Source organism: Sminthopsis crassicaudata, chromosome 4 (genome assembly GCF_048593235.1).
Source record: "Sminthopsis crassicaudata isolate SCR6 chromosome 4, ASM4859323v1, whole genome shotgun sequence".
NCBI classification, from domain to species: Eukaryota; Metazoa; Chordata; class Mammalia; order Dasyuromorphia; family Dasyuridae; genus Sminthopsis; species Sminthopsis crassicaudata.
The window spans coordinates 238,022,867-238,044,324 of record NC_133620.1 but is presented as its reverse complement, the minus strand read 5'-3'; the positions used below and the strand labels follow the sequence as shown (position 1 = coordinate 238,044,324).

Sequence of the window (21,458 nt, the reverse complement as noted above, 5' to 3'; positions counted from 1 at the left end):
TAGAGAACTCAATTAGATAAGGCCTGAGAATGGTTTTCTTATGTCTTAATGATCTTTTAAAAAGAATAGAAAAAAAGAGGAAGATAAATACAATATTTATTTTAGGGAAAATAATTTCTCATAATGATTGTGCATAAGTAGATAACTATTCAAATGAGGAGGAAGTAGAATGAGAAGCTGACACTTCAACTCCACTTTCATCTGAACTAATCAAAAGAAGGAAGAATATACACACATACATACACATAAACATACACAAAGATGAAATTTTTAAAAAATTAATGCCACTTAACAGGGAAATAAGAAGGAAAGAGAAGATGAGAGGGGAAAATTAGGGAGAGAGTAGATTAAGAGTGGGGGAATAATCATAAGCAAAACAAACTCTAAAGATGTAAAATATATATATATATATGTATATATATATATATATATATATATATATATTAATACTTCTTTTTGAGGTGGCAAAGGACAGGAATATGAAGGAGTGCCCACAAATTGGAAAATGGCTGAATAAGTTATGGCATATAAGAGTGATGGAATATCATTATTCTGAACTATTATCAAAATAAAGACCAACTAGAATTCCAGAGATTCTACCCACTTCCAGATAGAGAAGTGAGGGATTCAAGATGCACAATGAGATTAAAAAAAAATGAGGTGGAAAACATGATCAATGTGAAGATTTGTTTTGATTGACTATCTATTTCTTTATCTACATATATATGTATATATGTACATATATATATATATACATATATATATATTTGATATGGGTTTTGTTTTATCAAGTTCTCAACTTGGAATGGGGAAGTGTTAGAAAGCAAAAGGGAAAAAGGCAGATCTTGACTGATGACACACATATGTATATATTTCCTGAAGATTCCTTGCAATCATAACCATAATTTTGTTTAATGATCTTCAGGTTTTTAATATCACAAGTATTTTATATACATACATACATATACATTTATATACATATATATGTATATATAATTTCATTTGATCTTCCCAGCAACTCTGTCAGGTCATTGTTATCCTCACCATAGATGAGAAAATTGAGTCGGAGAAAAATTAAGTTATTTGTCCAGAAAGTATATGACAGAATTTGAACTCAAATTTTCTGAATTCTGAGTTTCTTACTCTTTCTATGCATTAGCAATATAAAACTCAAATATAAATATCCCTGAAGGGCCAGGAACTATACTGATTAAAAACAACAACAACAACAACAACACAAATTAATATTATCTGTGTTGCATTATATGTTTATTTTGTTAAACATTTCCCAATTAGTGCTCATCTCACAAGAGAATTTTGATTGCATCTTTTAATTTAAACATTGCCAATTTGAAACCTCTTCTATGTCATCTATCAGGGGTTTTTATTCTGGGATCCATAAATTTGATTTTTTAAAAAATATTTTGTATTTTCCTGTGCATTTCTTTCCCAATATTCCAAAAAAAAAAATTGTTTTCCTTTGCAATCCTATGTGTTTTATTTTATACATTATTCTAAAAAGAGACCTATTGACTTAATTAGACTGACAAAGAGCCCATGACACTTGCAAAGGAAAAAAAGTTTAAAATCAGGCCAATTAGAAGAAACTGTATTTACACTTTTGGAGTTTGCTCTGTCATCTTGCCAATTGTCATAATGTATGCTTACCTGTCATATTTGTCTCTGTCATGGAGTCTGTGTTGTATGAAGTCCAAATGTAAGAAAAATTATCAATTCATTATGAACTCTTCTATATGCTCTGTTTACAAATGATGCTGTACAGATTACTGTAAGCCCCCTAAAATCGGCCTTCTTCAATGAAATAGATATATGATCACAGAGATTATATTGGTCTAGCAATTCATGCATTAAAAACTATATGTATGAAAAATTTTTATTATCCAAACTATGATTTTGATTTAGATTGGCAGTCCAATGATTTCATTCATTAATTTTCATCTTGGAGATGAAAATGAAAGGAATGGGCATTTGTACACACACAACAACTCTACAAAGTTTGGGTTGTTATTCTCATTTTACCACTGAAAAAAGTGAGGCAAACCAGGATTGTGTGACTTACCTAGAATCACATAGTAAGTATTTGAAGCTAGATTTGAACTCAGACCTTCCTTACTTGAGAAGTCTGTTCTATTCAATATGTTACCTAGCTGCCTCTGGTACTTCAGCTGGACAACATGTTAAGCCTACAATTGAACAGGAGAAAGAGAGAGACCTAGGATGCACTTAGGAAATTCCTAAATTGCTGTTATTATTCAGTGACATCTAATTCTTCATGATCCCAATTGGAGTTTTCTTGGCAAAGATACTGTAATGAATTGACATTTCTTTCTCCAACTTATTTTACAAATGGGAAAACAGAAGTGAATTGAGTTAAGTGACTTACTCAGCATGATACAGCTAGTAAGTATCTAAAGCCAGATTTGAACTGAGGAAGGGGAATTTTCCTGATTCCTGATATAGTACTCCATACATTATTCCATCTAACTTTCCCATTTAAGTTTTATTTTGATATAAAAACAAATATTTTAAGCACCATTATCCCTCCAGCAATATTATATGGCTACAAAGCAGCATGCATTAGTGGGAAGAGCACTGATTTGGAGTTAGAGAATGTAGGTTCTAATCCAAGTTTGTCATTCACTACCTACGTGATCTTGTTTAAAACGCTTTGCCTCTTGAGCCTTAGTTTCCTCAACTATAAAATGAGGGTGTTGGACTAGATTATCATAAAAGTATTTTCCATTTCTAAATTTGATTCCATGAATCATGAACACCACAGTGTTAAAAAAAAAAAAAAAAAAGAAAAAGAAAAATCCAATTTGCAGTGACTTGAAGAACAGTAGGGAGGTACATAATAAGTTAGTTGCTTCATGCTACTAAGGATGACTTGCAAAGAAAAAAGTAGAAAGATATCATCCACAGAATATATTATGATAAATGGAGGTGGCTGGGCATGAAGCAAAATGGAGGGATAGAATAAAGTGCATTTATTGTGATTCAGAAGAGACCCCAAAAGGTGCAAGGACTCTCAAAAGTATTTGCAGGCTTGAACCCATATTCAAGTCAAAGGGCAAAGTTTATTGTAATTGTAATGCCAATTGAAGCAGGCTAAGTTCCAAAAGAATTTTAGCAAAGAACCAGAAACAAGGAGATACATATATCAAATTCTTCCTGTCATGATATGCTAATTTTATGGCCTAGAGATAGAACTGAGGAGTGATCTCAGGAATTTGGTTATCACTGATCAGCAGATCTAGGACTATCCTAAGGCCAGAAGATTTTAGAACCATTGACAGACAGATTGTTAGAACAACAGCACTCTAAAGTCAGGGGGACCTCCCTACTGCTGTCTTCCTTAGAAAGCTATATTCCATCACATTAATAATAATACCCAAGAGATATTAAAAGACTAAGAGTAAGACCTCTAACATGTGGAGTAGAGATTTTATTGAGAATTTAGAGATATGGACAAGTAATGCAAATCTGACTATTCTGAAACTTCTTTTTTCAATAGTTGCTAATGACTAATTAATTGCTAATTTGTTGTATTATGCATCTATTAAGTGGCAGGTACTGTGTGCTAGACGGAAGAAATAAAATTCAACCTGCAAATAATTTGTTTATACTTACTTGTTCTTGTTTGCAAATTATATCCCACATCTGACTATGAGCTCCTTGAGAGCAAGAACTAGGTTTTCCTTTTTTTTGTGTGCTCTCAGCACCTGGCACAGTGACTGCCATACAACAGGGATTTAATGTTATTGTTTGTCTTTGATGACCAGGAAGGCACTGGGGGAGGGAGGCTGGTCCCTGAAGCAGTTCCTTAGGGGAAAACTTTGAGCATTCCAGAGAAATTTTTCTTTGAAGAAATTCTCGGAGAAGGAAGCCACCAGATATCTGACTTTACCCCTCAGGTCCCAGCTTTTCCAAAGTCTTTATTTTGTTGGAGAAGAATAGTCTCAGGAAGTCCCTCTAAGGGAATATTGAATCTCCAGTTAGAGAAGTATCTACCTAAGATTATCCTCCACTCTGGTGGGGAATACCCTTTAAATGAATAAAATTATCCCCCCCCATTAATAGGAAAGTCTCTATAAGAGAAAATGGAATCTAGTAGTATTTGGCATGTTTAATCATTATGCACAGTAAAATTTAAGATTGCTTTTAGAAAATAATGTACACTAATGTTTTAATTCAAAACTTTTCAGGAGATTTTTTAAAAAGAAAAAGAAATGGTTATTCATTAAATGATTCTTTGTTTCCTTAATAAAATTGCTTCCCAATTACCTCCAGAATGAAATAAAAAAGCCTCTGTTTGGAACCCAAAGACCTAGTTTTCTTATAACTTAACCTCTATCATATACTCTTTGATCTGTCCTCCATGCCTGAAATATTCTCTCTCATCATCGACAATTAATGCCTTCCCTGGCTTCCCTTATGTCCCAATTGAAATCTCATCTTCTACAAGAAACCTTTTCCAACGTCTCTTCATTCTAGTGCTTTCCTTCTCTTATTTACTTCATATTTATCCTGTATATCCCATTTAATACATATTTGTTTGCTTATGATTTCTTCTGTCAACATGAAATAAAGAGGACTGCTAAACAGCAAAAAACTAGGTTTTTTTAATAGAGGGCTACTGGGCAGCATCAAAGTACAGGAGTATCCAAGAGGAGTTGAGGAAGGGCGAAGTTAAATATATTTCTACAGAGAGGGAGTCTCATGGGAGGCATAATCTTGAGAAACTGTTAGAAAACTTGTTTTATCCAACAACCAGAAAGTCATGGAGAAGGCTGAGGTAAGAGTTGGAGGGAAAAGGGTGATATCTATTCAGAACAGTAGGCTCCAGGCTCCTGGATGTCTGTCTTCAACTTTTTTTAAATCCTGATTCTACAACTCTCAGGCAATTTGTAGCTCTACACTCAAACAAATTAGGCCCTCCTTTAGATTATGAATCCCTGAAGGTAAGCACTGTTTATTCTATTTTTATATTCCTAATGCTTAGCTTGGTACCTGGTATGTAGTAGGTGCTTAGTAAATGTTTATTATTCAATAATTGATTCACTGAATTAGAAACTATATGGGCAATTCACAGGAACTGCAAATGAATAAGGAGGTGTCACCCAAAATTAAACTGAGGATTGTCCTTCTGAAATTACAATCAACAAGCATTTAAATCAATATTACTAATTTTCAGATACCATGCTAAACCCTGGGGATACAAATACAAAGAAAAAAAAATATCCCTACTCTAATGGAGCTTAAATTTTATTTAGATGAGGTTGGAATCAGATAAACGAGAGTTCAAATATGACTTCATATATTTAATAGTTAGGTAACCCTAGATATTTATTAACCTAAGTCTGCCTCAGTAAAATGGGGATAAAATTAGCACCTACTTTTCAGGATTGTTATGAGTATTAAATGAGGTGTTTGTCAAATGTTCTTGATATAGTTTGAGCATCAACATGATGTACTTGATGTAGACACCAGATGATAGTAGTCAGCAATAGTTAGGTTTTGGTCATATGAAAAATTCACAATGGCCATTCTTTTTGCCAAAAGATTTATTTATTTAGGGGATTAGGCTACAGACAAAATGAAGAGATAGAATAGGAATGGTAAATATGAAATAGAGGGGGAGAGCATATGAAAAACAAGTTCCTCAGTGGAACTCAGAATTACTTAGTAGAAAGGGAGCACCCTATGAAGTTGGGGTATGCCCTTAGACGGCAGGTTAAATCCTGAAAGGGATTTAGAACCTGTAAGGTTCTGGTTAGCTTTCTGGAGGTCTTTAGACCAGCATTCATTTCAGCTGAGTAATCATCAAGAGAATAGCCAGAGATAAAGTCCAAAAGTCTTTATTGTCTCCTTGCCTGGGGCTCCACTAGCTTTCTGGAGTCCCTTCAGACAGACCTTGGTCTCACTGGTGGACCAAGAGCTTAAGCTCCAGCCTCCAGTCCTCTGTCTTCTCTGAGTCTGACTCTGGCTGAGTTTGTCCCAGTTTATATGCTCTATTACAATTATATCATTACAATATACTGAGTATAAGCCAATCATTATATTACTAGGGCATTTACTGAACTAGAGAACTCACATGCTAAAATAGATAACCATTGCATTATCGATTCCACTGAGTTAACACCTTGTTGTAGGACTAAATCAATCATATTGAGCCTTAAGTATACTTCTCCAGAGTTCTATTCTTTTCAAGCACCTTAAAAGAGTTAGTTAGCAATAAGGCCGAGAAGTGGGGTTGGAAAGCAGAATGGAGTGAGGGGAGATACCACATGGCATAGGAGTAGGGGTGGGAGTAAGGAGAAAGATACCACAGGGAAGGTGTTATGGTGGAGTGACCCAAAGGAAGGCAGCAGCCATGGGATTGTAATGTGGAGAAAATGTGGCAAGATAGAGATGATAGAGTTTTTAATATTTTATTTGAGAGGGAGAGATTGTGCTGGAGGCAAAACAGGATCCATGTTGCCCTCAGAGCTGAATAAGTCTCAAAGTATGTGAGTTTTTTCCTGTAAATGTGAGTTCTCAATGAAATATATATGACTGTAAGCATGGGTAGACAAAGGAAGGGTGGAGTCCAAACTCTGGTGACAGAAGGAGACTATCAATCCAGTTCTGAAGGTTGGGGGGGGGGGGGTAAGGACCATAAATTTGAATAAACTGGGAGTAAAAGGAGGTGTCCCACTAGAACCAGGAAGTCTGGAACTTCGAGAAAGAGGATGCCAATTTGATATCTGAGAAAGGACATCTGGAGTTTTATGACTCTTTTGGAATGTCAGAATGGCCAGATCTCCAAACCTGAATTATCTCAATCCTAATGATCACGAAGGGGGGTTGAAACCAGGAGGTTTGAGGCAGAACAATTCAAGGAATTGAGGCAGAACAATTTAAGGAAACTGAGGCAGAACAATAAAAAGGAAGTATGGCACAATAGAATGGCCAATAAATAAATTTTACAGGAAAACTTTAACCTCAGGGACATGACTGGGATTTCTGGTATGACAAGGTGAGACTGCTGGATTCCTCTAGAGAAGGTAGGTTTAAGGAGTTTGACCTAACTTGGATTTCAGATTGGACCATCTCCCCAAAGAGTGGGATTGAGGAGTTAAACTGATCTCTTATCAGTGTCTCCTCCCTGCCTGCCTCAGGGATTAATTTTTATTAATCCCTCTATTAAATCACACCTAACCCTGAAGACCTCATCACCTGTGGGTACTGTGCCTGATACATAGTAAGTAGTTGCTTAATAAATGTTTCTTTCTTTTCAGAGATGATATGTGCAGACATTCAGAATAAATATGTAAAGAATAAACATAAAATAAATATAATTTAGTTAAGGACAATGTAGTTAGAGAAGGAAGTAAAAGTGGGAGTTCTAGGGAAAGATTTCTGCAGAAGGTGATGCTTCAGATATGTCTTGATAGAAGAATTTCTATAAGGCAGCCATGAGAAGGAAATGCTTGAGGGGAATGACCAAGATGGAGATAGAGTCTCATGTGGAGAAGACAGTTTGACAGGATTATAGAGGGTGAAAGGGAAAAGTCTGTTCATTCTAGAGGCAATGGGGAATCAATGGGGTTTACTGAATAAGGGAGCCATATGATTGTGAAATGAATGAATGAAAAAGACACCAATAAAGACCTGGTTGATGGTAGGTAGGAAGGTCTTAGGGAAGGGTATCCACTGGTGAGAACCTGAATTACTGTAAACAATCTGAAAGCCAAGCTATTCCCTGAGGCAAGCAGGAAAGAGCACTGCCCGAGTATCTCCTCAAAAATCACTTTTTGATTTTGATTAGGCCTTTTGTTATCCTAAATAGGCCTTTAAGACAGTAGACTTGATTCAATTATTTGTTTTATTCCTTACATTGACAAACCCAACAGTTTTCTGCATCCAAGCAGAAGATAGTTATGATAGCAACAATGGGACCCCCAGGTTATATATATATTTCCCCTATAAAAGAACTTACCTGTACATTAATATTCCCTCAACTCTTTTTAGGATTCTAAGCTGATTTTTACTGTAAGCCTACCAGTTACTGGCAAAATCCTCCACTTTGTGGGTTCTTTAGAAACCTTTTCTTCTCTCCCTACCCTTGGCACAAGTTAATTTTGTCTGCTTTATGGAGTCTTTTTTCTGGTTAATTCTGTCTTTCCCCTAGTTAATGAAACTCCCTTTTGGAGCATAGCATACCTGTCAATGACAAAATAATGAAATCTTTGCCCCTTGATTTGAAGAAGGTTTAAGTCTACATATTCTTTTGAGACACCAACCCACTTGGGATCCAACATTTCCTCCCCGATATTTGGTGGCAAACCTCAATTGTACAGGATGAATCTGGCTGCATCCTTACATCCCAACAGTCAGGTCTTTTTTTTTTTTTTTTTTTTCTGAGGCTGGGGTTAAGTGTCACACAGCTAGGAAGTGTTAAGTGTCTGAGACCAGATTTGAACCTGGGTCCTCCTGAATTCAAGGCTGGTGCTCTATCCACTGCACCACCTAGCTGCCCCGTCAGGTCTTTACTAAACGAAAATAAGTTATGTGGAAGATGGATTAGAATGAAGACCTATTTGAAAAAGAAAGTCTAATTGGAATAGGTAATGAGGGTCTGAACTAAAATGGTAGCTATATGAGTAGAGTGAATGGATTAAAAATGAGAGATGTTGTGGAGATAAAAATAGCAGGATCTGGCAACTGATTAGATATGTGGGATGAGGGATTACTCCTAGAATATGAAGATGAGAGAATGGAAGAATTGTGTTACCTTTTGGAAAAGTTAGAAAAATATGAAAGGTGAATCTGAAGGGAAAGACAAAGAATTGTTTTGAATATATTGTGATCTCTAAAGAACATTCTAGTTTGAAATGCCCATAGGCAGCTAGATAATGATTCCCATAATATCAATGAGTTTCAGATTTAGGAATTGGAGCAATTTTGAGAACAAATCCATCTAAAGAACATATCATAAAACCTGTGAATTTGAATTTCTTGAATCTTCTAAAATAGCAATCTCAAATCTATGTAAGACTTTAAGGTTTACTAATCATTTTCCATGTATCTCTTTTTTATAAGAACCTCTTACAGAGGTTAAAAGAATTCTCTCTTGTTACATTTCAAGTTAGAAGCCAGACTCATATCTCTGATTCCAATTGCCTAGTTACCTCTGCCTGAAGGTTCTTTCATCATCTCATATTCAATGTCTAAAAACAAAGCTACTATCTTTCTCCTCTAAAGCTATTTCTTGTCTTGAAATAAGTTGCCCCATTTTTTATCAATGGCATCATAATACAGACAGTTTTTACTTTACATAATTGTATTGTTCTGCAGACCTCTATGAAAAACAAAATGTGAATTTGCCTAGGAAGACAAAGACAGAAGAGGACAGGTGTTAATGAGATAGGGTATAGACATATGGTATCCTGGAGTAGATGGGGGGTAAAGGGAAAAATAGGGTAATGATTTCCTATCCTAAGGTCTCAAGTCAAATTCCTACTCCTCTTCACTTGGAAAATTTTTTTTTTCTTTTTTTTTGTTAAAGGGTTTTGGGTTTTTGTTTTTGTTTTGGTGGGGTGGGTGAGAGTGAAAACCTTAGAGCATCAAGCCTAGGGACAGGAGTCAAGGGAGAACACAATATTGTACAGTAAAATAAGCATAGGAAATTAGGATTTCTTTCAGAATTCTTTTGTTTAGTCAAATTTGTGCAATACAAATTTACATAAATTCAGAATTATCTGTATTGGAATGAATATTAAATAAGGGGAATGTAAGTTCAAATCTTTATTAGATGTGTAATTTTGACCAAATCACTTCACTAAATTTCAGTTTCTTCAGATTAGGAGTGAGATAACTATAGTAGATATTTAGGGATTTTCCAGTTCTGACACATAATTTTGGTTGTGATTTATCCTTTTCCAGACTTTGCCTCTCAATGTATCCACTTCCAAGAGTCCATGCAGCATCAGAATGCCATCTTTTGCTTTTTTACTTTCTTGCTTTCTGATCATTACTCATGTGACCTCCTTACCCCCAAGCTTCACTTTTTTACAACTTCGACCCATTCTTCAAAGTATGGGATCACCACTTCTTCCATCCAACCTTTCCCAGCAGCTCTCTTCCTCTCTTGAATTTCTATAGCATTTCTTTTATAAATTACTTAGCTTTCATGTTCTCTGGTGTAGAAATTTGTTTAATTCTAATCCTTGACCCTTCCCCCTCCCCCTCTCCTTAGCAAACTGTGCTTTCCCATTTGAGAAGTAGCTTGGAGTGAGGAAGAGGAAAGATGCACTTGTAATAGGATCAATAAAAGGAGCTCTTATCACCAATAAAGATGGATAACACCTTTTTTTGTTTGTTTGAGCTGCCTAGTTTAAGTAAAGCTAGCTGGTGTCCAATTTAAGACGGTTCTTAGTGACTTCAAGGCTGTCCCTCATATTCATTACAGCATCCCCTACACAATTCTCTTAGTAACTGTTTAATGAATTAAAAACTTGTTTGATATTAATATTAATAGAGAGAGCAAGCCTTCTAAACCTGCCTCAGATATCTGCTATTTGGGGATGGAGTGGGAAGAAGTGGTAAGTCATTTAAATTCTTTAAGTCTCAGTTTTCTCATCTGGAAAAATGGGTCAGGATTGTTTTATCTCAAGGGAGGGAATGAGTAAAAGTGTTTGAAAACTTGAAAAAAAAAGTCTCTACAATGCAATGAAGCACAAGTAAAGCTTTAGTCAAATCTAGTCAATAACCATTTATTAAGCACCTATTCTGTGGTAGGTATAAGCCTAAGCACGTGCTAAGCTCCACAAAACAAAAGAAAGCAAAACCCAGTCCCTTAAGTTCACATTCTAATGGTGGAGACATCTTGTAAGCAGCTTTGTACATATGAAACAAGGTTATATATAAGATAAATTGGAGGTATATTGGTGCGTGAATAATGTAGAAAGAAACCAGGTCTTGAAGTGCTTTAAAAAGCCAAAGAGAGGAATTCATATTTGATCCTGGAGACAACAGAGAAGCACTGGGTTGATCAAAATGGGAATGGGAAGACAGGGTCAGACTTGGCCTTGCCAAGATCAGTTTGACAACTGAATGGAGGATATTTTAAAGAATCAGGAGACTAGTGAGAAAGAGAAACCAACCCTATCTCAACAGTTTAGGCTGAGGAGAGGAGAGCCTTTACCACTGATGACATTTTCAGCAGAGAGAAGTCTGAGGCATATTTAGATATAGATATAGATAGATATATATGTATGTATATATAGATAGATAGAGATATATAGAGATGTAGATAGCTATATCTATCTAACTGAGCTTGTGGGGAAGAACAGTTGTTAGAAAAGAGGAGAGAGTTTGGGAAGGAAAGATGACTTCCTCTTTGGACACAGAGTTTAAGATATCAATACAGCAGCTGGTTCGAAATTTTCAATAAGCAGAAAAAGATTCGAGATTGGAGGACAGCAGAGAGGTTAGGACTAGAAAAGAAGATGGGAGAATCGACTGCTGAGAGAATTGAATCCATGGGAAATGATGAGATTTCCAAGCGAAATTACATAGAGAGAGAACTGAAGAAGGCTCTGTTAACCTCAAAGAGAGAAAGACAGCCAAAATGGTTAAAATTATAATTTTTAGTCAGGGAAAGGAATAGTATATGGCTCTTTATGCAGCAAGTGCTGGGAAGCCCAAAGAAGGGGCTGGACTGGGGGGGGTGGTTCTTTTGAAGTATTTGGGCAGAGGGAGAGGGGCTTGCAGGTGCTAGGGGGTTAGGACATTCCGTGGTTTCATCCGGTAAGTTGTTTTGCATAACTACTGGAAGTCCAAAGAAAAAGCTTAAAGAATCTCTGTGGAGAGTTTAGTACTAGACAAAAAAAAAAAAAAAAAAAAAGTCTGAGGCTGGGAATGAAAATGGTCAGCTTCGGGCAATTCTTGTATCTGGGAATGGGTACTAAATCAGGATGAGACAGCACTATACCCCTTAAAAAACCGGGTCTCATCTAAAACTCCCCTAACGACGACGGTATTAGGGTTATGTTGTTGTTTTAGTTTAAGGTTAACATGAGCTTTTATGGGCGAAGATACCTCTAAATAACAAGTCCTCGTAGGGAATGGGCTGATCATAGTACCTCAGCGGTCCCCTTCATTTGAGGAGAGGCCCGGGGAAGGTGGAAATACCTGCTCTCACTCTCATAGGTAAAAAACAATTGCTCACACTGTGTGCTTCCCCAAATTTTTTTTTTTCTTTTTGCCTGTCTTTATGGGGAATGCATCCTCTCCCGCCACCGTCCTTGAGTCCGTAAGAAGACACAGAGTGGGGGAGGGTTGGGGCACTCCCCCCTCCCCAACCCGAGAACTCGGTAGCAGCAGCTGTCCACGCGGCGGCCGGAAGCTCAGAGCTCGGGGGGCTCTCGAGGCAGCTGCGCCGTGAGGCCTGGGCAGCCGGCGCGCGGGGACTCCCTCCCCCCTTCTTTCTCTCCCTCTCTTCCTTCCTCAGTCTGGGCCGGTGCAGGCGCTGCTGCGGAAGCAGCCAGCGGCGGAGGTGTTCGCTGCTTCTTCTAAGGGAGGCGGAAGCCCCGGTCGGGCCTGTGGGGGAGGAGCAGCCACCCGAGACGAGACCCACCCCCGCCTCCATCCGAGCCCACATGGATTGCTCTCTCTAGCCGGAGTTGATGCTTTGTAGCCGGGCGGGGGGAGCCTGTAGCCTGCGGGCGGCGGCGTAGAGGCCCGAGCGAGGGGCCGGGGACGGCTGAGGGTAGCCGAGTGTAGCACGTAGTTTTCGCCACCTCAGCGCAGCAGCTGCTCCTGCCACCGCTGTGGCCATTTTACTGGCCGGCTTGAGGGCAAAGGCGGATTGCCCTGTTCGTGCGCGCGCGGTTCTCGCGGTCTCCATCTCCCCGGGGCGGTCGTCTGAGGCAAAGAAGGGGGCTTCTCTCGCAGGGTCAGGCATAGTGAAAGGGAAAGAGTCGGAACCAAGCCAGGTCCGGCCTTTAGCACCGCCCGCTCCTGGGACCAGGGCCCAGGCCTCAGCATCGGTCTCGGGAGATCGGCGCCTCGGTCGCCTCAGCTTAGGCGGACTGTGGAGGCGTCGGAACCGGCGGCGGGGCTGAGGGGCCGGGTCGGGGTCCGCGACGTGGCTGCTGCGCTGCCCAGCACCGCGGCCCTTTCCCCTTCCCGTTCAGCGCGGCTGCGATGAAGACGATGAAGAAGTGAGGAGGAGGAGGAGGCAGTGGCTGCCGTGGCGGCGGCGGCGGCGTCTGTGGTGGAGGGAGGAGGAGGAGGAACATGGCGGCCGGTGGCGGCGGCGGCCCCGGCAGCACTGCTCGGGATGGCCAATTTCTGGAAGGTGGGTGGGTGTAAATGTGTGTATATGTTAGTCTGTGTGTCTGTGTGTCTGTGTAAGAGACAATGCGTGTATGTTTGTGTGGTGTGTGGGCGCGGGGAGGATGGAAGGGAAACGTGGCCTCGGGCGCTCGGGCCTGGGAATGCCACCCGCCGCTCTCGCTCCCATCCTTTCCAGAACCCGGTTTCTGTCTCTCGAGGGAATGTGTTGGGAGGGCGGGTTAGGCCTTAGGCTGTACCTTGGAGGACTGGCTGGGGCTGGGCCTAGCTTTCGGGCTCGCAACTCCTAGGGAAGGCCGGCGAGGCCTGGGAGAAGGGAAGGGACGCACAGCCGGGCAGCTGAGGTGGAGTGCTGGGGCTAGGTAAGGAATGCTCTGGTCGATGAAGGGGCGATGTGAGATGAGGGACTTAGAGAGCAGCCATTGGCGATGAAGTTTCATTTTTTTGGGTGGACCACCGGAGTGGGAGTGGGGGCGGGAAGGACTGGGTTCCTGGAGTGCTTTGTTTTTGATAGAAAGTTTGGGAGTGTTTGGGTTGTGCAGTGTGGGGTAGTTGTGGAACAGTGGGGGAGGGGAGAGGTGACTTGCTTTGGCTAAATGGGATTTTTTTGTTTGTTGCTCTCCTCATGCTTCAGGCTTTTTTTGCTGTCATGTGATTAGGCCTTGTTTTGTTTCACTGTGAAATAACTGATTATTATTATTTTAATGAAATGTTTCCCCAATTAAGAATGGATGGAGATAACAGAATCCAGTGAGGGAAATAACCAGGAAAAGTCTCAACTGATGGGCAGTACTTTTGTTTTCAAGTTGCTTGCAATGAAAAAAAAATCCCCATAATAAGGTAGTTTATAAATCCTAGGAACACATTTGTTAGGAATAAATTTTAGTTTTTTTATAGTCATCCTCAGAAAAACCAAATTCCTTGTACCTTTGGGTAAAGTGGCAGAGATGGTGCTTAGTGTTTACTTTGCTAATTCGGTTTACAAAGGTACTTTTAGAGTAACTGGTTTAGCCCTTAACACTAGAAGTCATCTGTTTCATATGATTTTTATTTATTTTGATTTTATTTACAGTGATACTTTTTAAACCAGAATGACCACTGAATTAAGAGGAAAAAATATTTGAAGGATAAGCGTATTAGAAAGAAGAAAACATTTTACAACTTTTTTTTTTTTTTTTTTTTTTAACTTTACCAATGGATTCCAGTTTTCAAGTAAGAAAGTAAGAATTTAACCATACTGGATTATCAGTCCTTACCCAGAAGGGTAATGAAAATTTCTTGAGTAAGGAATTAGAGTAAGCTGATTAATTTTCTTAATTTTATTTTTTCCTTGATTAAGATGTTAATTTGATCAGGTTTGTTACTAGTCAAGAATTCTGGATCGTTACTAGTGGAGAGTTCTGAATGGCCAAGTTTTGTCTCTTTGCTGTATGTACAATATGGTGTTAGAGACTTGAATGATAGTTGTGTGCTGTATTTTGAGAGATCAGTATTAAATTGTGTTTTATTGCAGGCCTGTAGGATCTGATAGGTACTGTTTTGATAACTAGTAGGTTTAGCACAAAGCATGAAGGATCGTCAAGACTTGAATGTTTTTGTTAAAAGCATGGATAAGTAAGAAACTTAGAATTCAGTGACATAAATTTTAAAAATCCACAGATACGATGCCATATCTACTCTTCAAAAGATTAATAGATGATAATTTTAACTTCATAATAGGTTTTACTTTTAGATTCTTTCTTAGTCCCTACCATTACTATCTTTGAGTAAGCAAAAGAATGGAATAAACATTTATTAAATCCTTACTTTGTGCTAAGCACTGTTTCCTTACACCATTCTCAAGCAGGCTTAATGGAACTGCCAATATCTAATGATAATAATATTTTGAGTTTTTTAAAGCATTTTCGTATACATCAACTCATCTCATTCTCATATCACTGATGTGTAATAAGCAGGTCAAATAACTGGGGAAGGGCAAAAACAACCAAGTTATCAGTTACAGTCATTGGATGACCAAATAGAATTAGAGACAGTAAAAGCAAACAATTTGTGATAAAGATTTTCATATGCTATATACATATAAATCATAAAAGGTATATGCATATTGACTAATCATAAAAATTAAAAATTTTAAAGCTACATTATTAATATGTTGATAATCATTTTCCTTATCCCTTTCACAGTAGATACTTTTTAAAACTACATTTCTAAGCGAAATAACTAGGGTAGAAGAAATCTACTCTTTTAAGATCGAGGTAATAGCATCCAAAAATTGCATGATAAGTAATGCTTTCTTACCAAATCCATTTACATCTTTCCTTGTAAGTTGAGCAGTATATGTATGGTATTATGTTTTCCTATTCATGTTTTCTCTTAACTGCAATTTTCCTGATACAATTATCTTAAATAATTGGAACTTTCACAATGATATATCTGGATAGCATTTTGAATTTTGCAAAGTGCTTTTAGTATCTGATTGCTTATTATCTATAAATATAACAAAGATGCATGTTATATGTAAATAATTCTGTACTTTAAGTATTTGATCTCATTAATGTGATTCTCCAGTGATGGAGTACTACACACATTTACACAACTTGCTTTCTAGTTTTCTTGAATGGAACACAAAAACAGAACAAAAATGATGTTTTTAGTTTTAAAAACAGAAAATCCACATTTTTCTCAGAAGTAGGAAAACACATTTTTCTTTATTTCTCCTCTTTGTTATGGTTCAGAATCCTGTAGATTAAACTGTTTTGCTTCCACCTGTTGTATAGCAAATGAGAGAATATATGTAAAGCTCTTTGCAAACTTTAAATTGCTATTTGAATGTTAACTGTTACTAGTAATTTTATCTTACAAAGTATTTGTGCAGATTTAAGTAATTAGTCTTTTGAATTCTTCTTTCTATTCTTTTTGGCTCCTACCATTTACATCAGGTTCTATTCTACTCAGTCCTTCCTATTCCTTTCTTTTTCTCATTTCTGTTTGGTAGCTTTCAATATAAAGTAATTAATTGTCCTTGTCCTCTTTGTCCTCCTTCTCCTTTTCTTGTCATGTGCCCAAAATAAAGACATTTTAAAGTAGATAGGCCTTTGGTATGTCTCCTTTTTTTTTTTTTTTTTTTACAAAAGTTGCATTATTACCTTGACTTTATTAAGAAATTATAGATTTAGGCCTAGAAAGAAACTCAAGTCATTTAGACCAACCTCTCCATTTTACCAATAAAGAATCTGCAATCCAGAAAGATTAAGGTACTTGCCCAAGGATATACACATGAGTGGTAGACTGGAATCTCCCCTCTGTCATAAAACCATGAACCTTAGTTGCCAGCTCATTTTAGATCATGGTATAGCAGAGTACATGTGTTTCCTTTTTAATTGTTGCTTCTTCAGTCATTATGCTTAGCTTCCTTTCTTTGGTAGCTTAATCAGAATTTTAAAGCTTGAAGAAGGAATGTTAGTCTCTTCTATTTGGATATTTGCATCTGAGTTCATGGATTCTGAAGATCTTTTCCAACAGTGGTGATTTCAACCTATCCTGGGTTACTCGTTTTTTCACAACTTCAGAGAAGTGGAGCTTTCCAGACAAAAACTTGTATTCCTTTACTATGGTCACTTTACTAACCTCTTTTGTCTTCATGTCATATAATTCCTTGAAGTCCTTGTCTTTGATTCTTTGGAATCCCTTATTGTTAATGTACTGCAGTTTGCTCACATCTATCATTCATTTCTTCATTGCTTTCTCCTTGACTTATTTTATCTAGGTGGTTCAGTTGGATAAAGCCTTAGCATTCTAATCCTAGAGGACCTGAATTCAAATCCAGACTTGGGCACATAGTAGCTGTGTGATCCTGGGCAAGTCACTTAACCACATTTGCCACAATTCTTCTTTTGTACAATGAACTGGAGAAGGAAATGGTAAACTGCTCCATTATCTTTGCCAATAAAATCCCAAATGGGGTCACATGACTAAAGTGACTTAACATCAAAACATTGTTTCATACCTGCCACATCATAACATTGGTAAAATGATAATATTGAAAAGATGGATTTTGCTTTGATAGTGCTTGGTGGGGACAAAAACAATCCAATCAGTTTTTCTTTTTCAGCTTAGGCTCATCTTATTGCCTTTCTCTATTGACTGTCCCAAACATAGTTTCCATAGGTTGTCTGTTCAGATACATGAAGAAATAAAAGCAGGAGGCATTTTTCATCCACTTAGTTTTTCCTTTGTGGCTAGGCAATCCATACTATTGGAGTATTATTGATCTCTCCTAGGAGGCTCTACAGTGACCTAATATATTTATTTTACAAATGAGAAAACTGTTTGAGAGGGGTGAATGACTTTTTCAGAGTCATGTATCTGCCATTGACTGATGCTGACCAATTATAGGTCTAGAAAGTCTTCTAATCAATGGCCAGTTTTTCTTGATCTTGAGAAGTTTGTATTAATGACATCTTGTCCTTAACCCTAAACCTGAAATTGTTTTTGATGCAGTTTTATCTGGCTCCTCTTTTTTGAGAGGCAGCAAGCATACTAAGACCTTTGGACTAGGAAGTCAGAAGAGAACTGGATTTAGATCTGCATTTACAAATTATTTAGCCAAAGGTGAGTCATTTAACCTTTACAGAGTCTTAGTTTCCTCTGTTATTGAGTGGATATGCTGCTCATAGGAATCTCACAGGGTTGCTATAAGGATAAAATGAAATGTTGTGTAAATTTCTTTGAAAACACTATGACATCTTGCACACGGCAGCTATTATTTTTCTTGTCCCAAGGCATTGTCTTTTTTGTGCTTCAAGTATCATTTCTCTTCAGTTCTGACTTTGCTTGACTCTAGATCAAGCCATATCAAAAAGCATTTATCAGGAGTACCATTTCTGTTAATGACTCCACTAGTCATCTTCCTTGTTTTCAAGTTTTGGAAAGTAGTCTTGTATGAAGGATAGATTAAACTTTTTCTGCTTGGACCCAGAGGGCAAAAGCAAGAGTACTAAGTGGAAGTGGCAGAAAGGCAGATTTAGGCTTGACCCAAGGAACAATTTTGAAGAGATACAGCTATTCCAAAACATAGTGAGTTATTTAAGGAGATAATAAATTTACTCTTGACTGAATAAGCGTTTGACATATTTGTGATAATGCAAATTTGTAGGTAAGAGTTGGACTAATTGTCCTGTCTTCTAATTGTTAAATTCACTTAAAAGATTCCTGGATCTTGCCCCCTAATATAAATTAAAACTTTGTTCCTAAATGAAAATCAACAAACAAATGGTTAAACTTAATCTATCCATGTCATTATTTTATTTCACACTTAATACACTAATTCAGCCCTAAACCCAGTGTACTACTTTGACTATGATTATAAAATAACTTCACTATATAGATTTTTTTGTTTTGGGGGAGGTAGTTGAGGTTAAGTGCTTTATCTGGGTCATATTTACACTATAGGTTTTTACTGTGTCTTAATGTCTCATTGACTGTTTCATTCCCTAAGAAAATGAATGTTCTTTTGGCCTGCTTATTGAAATCTACAAAAGTTCTCCCAGCAACTGGTTTTTTCCTCATCATTTTTTAAAGTTAGTCCAGTTTCTTTGATTATCTGATGTATACATTGTTTTCATCTTCTGAACTGCTTTTGTAAAGCAGTACATAGTTCTTTTCCATACTATTCCTTATTTTCTGTCATCTTATTTGAGCCTCTTGATAATTCTATGGGTTATATGGAGGGTATTGCTCACTTCTTAGAAGTAGAAATTGAGGGACAAGTTATATGATGTACACAATTTGTGATCAAGTTAGGACTAGCATCTGGGTTTACTGACTGCGGAGTTTTTTCTGTATCCTGATCCAAAAAATAAAAGACATTAAGCAGAAGTAAAAGATTTATTAAGGGAAAAAGTGAATTATAGTCAGCCTTTGTCATTAATTTCTACATAGTGAGTCTTTGCTATAGGTTGCAATATGGCTTTTTCAGGTTCAGTAGTATAGAAGGACAATGAGTTAGATCTAGAATTGAATAGGAGGAAAAGAACTAGTTGGATTGCATGAAAGAAATTATATGGTGCTTTCAGTAATCTCAAATCTGATATCCCAAGGTATATTATTGAAGAAATGCATAATTCAAGGGAAAAAACAAGTTAGGAAATACTAATGGACAACCATGGGCAGTATGGTATCCATGAAACGTAAAAGATCCAGAGGTGGACCTCCAGCACCTTGGATAGATCCTTTCTAAAGGATGGCAGAACATGGTCAAGAATCTCAGAGTGAAAAAGCAGAAATATATTGTGATCTGAAAGAATAGAACTACACAACAAGATAAAGACACAGATTCATTACAAGAAGGGGTAAGTGGCCTAGAAGGTTGGTGTATAATGGACCCAAAAAACTTAACATCTTTTCATCTCGGTTATATATTAACTCCATTTCTGCTCCATTATATTTGCATGCTTTATATTCTTATTTTTTAATCCCCACAACAGTCATGTGAGATAGGAAAGATCTTATCTCCATTTTATATATGAAGAAACTCTAAAGTCCAAGAAACATTGAATATCTTGTAAAATGGTCAAATGTATAAGAAACAGGGTCTCAAAGTTTCCTTTGTAACATGGAGGTTGGAGTCAATGATATGAAGTACCTTCCATCTTTAATCTGTTCTCCTGTTAAAAAATACAGGTGTAAAGAGGGAAAAAAACTTTCCATTTGCAAAATTGTTACCTTCAGTGTGGACCTTTTGTGTATTTATAGCTGTTCTTTATTTCCTCTAGTGCATTTCTTACTTCTCAAATAGCTAAAAGCCTTTTTTTTTACTCAGGAGGCAGTGTGGCTTAGTGGAAAGAGTATTAGGCTTGGAGTCAGAAACTTAAAATGCACATTTTACTTTCTGACATTAGCAAAGTAAATTTGGCCAAGTTACTTAATCATTCTGAACCTTACGTTTCCTCATTTATAAAATGAGGATAATTATACTTGCAATCTGCATTATATATTAGTCCTAGACCTAGATAGGAACATATATGTAGATCACATTAAAAAATTTAAATAATATATAATAAATGTTAGTTATTAATTATTATGTGATACATAAGGGCTTAGATTAGTAGTTCAACTATTTTTGATTGGAGGGTAGAGAATTTATGAAAACCTTATTTATAATACTACTCTAATTTTCTATACATTTATCATCCTTTTTTTTTTTTCTGTGTAAATTGGACTTAAGTGATGCAGAGTTGTATGAAGTTTTAAGTTTTGAATTCTGTGGATAAGTTCACTTAATTTGGCAATACACTTTCTAGGAATGTCCACATTGATAATGAGGTTGACACATGTATTGCCAGAGCTAGCTCAGTGTATGGGTTCAAAGGAAAGTATGGGAGAGAAGAGAATTAGACTACCATATTGAAGGTGTACAGAGCTGTTGTGCTGATCTAATAGTTGTATGCCTATGAAATCTGGACTGTATATCAGTGTTATGGCAGGAAACTGAATTGCTTCCATTCGAATTGTCTTAGGAAGATTCTGAAGATTACCTACCAGGATAAGATACCAGACACTGAGGTCTTTTCTCTAACTAAACTGCTAAGCATTCCAGTGCTGCTGCAGAAAGCACAAATCTGTTGGACTGGCTACATTATCCAAATACCAAAAGTATGCTTGCCAATAAGACTTTTTTTTAATGGAGAATCTTATACAGGGCAAGCACTCACAAAGATGGTCAGAAAAGGGATATAAAAACACACATGGGAGTATTACCTGGGAGATACAGGCATGGGACTGCCCAGCATGGCTTGCCCTTATCAAAGAAGGTGCTGTGCTCCTTGAGCAAAGCAGAATTAGCTTAGAAGAAACTTAAGATGTGCAAAATTAGACAATTTACTCCAGATGTTCATAGGTACTATATATATATTCTGTGTCAGAATGCTCTGCCATCATTTGGTCTGATCAGTCCTAGTCAGACACACTAACTTGACACTTCAAGAGTGAAGGACAATAACCAACCATTTGTTATCCTAGTTTCATCCAAAGTACCATAGATTTGATCTAGCATTGGGTCTCTTTTCATTCTTTCTGTAAAATGTTTTTGTCTTCCA

The 21,458-nt window shown here is 37.3% G+C and overlaps 1 protein-coding gene across 2 annotated transcripts in view; it reads left to right on the top strand.

Annotated features, from left to right (window-relative positions):
- The first annotated feature begins 12,833 nt into the window (after positions 1-12,833).
- SENP6 (SUMO specific peptidase 6) overlaps positions 12,834-21,458 on the top strand; it is a 126,796-nt gene continuing 118,171 nt past the window's right edge. Inside the window, exon 1 of one of the 2 annotated variants that reach the window (XM_074310474.1) lies at positions 12,834-13,366. In XM_074310474.1, coding sequence (XP_074166575.1) covers positions 13,306-13,366 — 61 coding nt within the window. In that variant the 5' untranslated portion in view covers positions 12,834-13,305. The remainder of the gene's footprint in view (positions 13,367-21,458) is intronic. The other variant, XM_074310473.1, reaches the window with a different exon arrangement.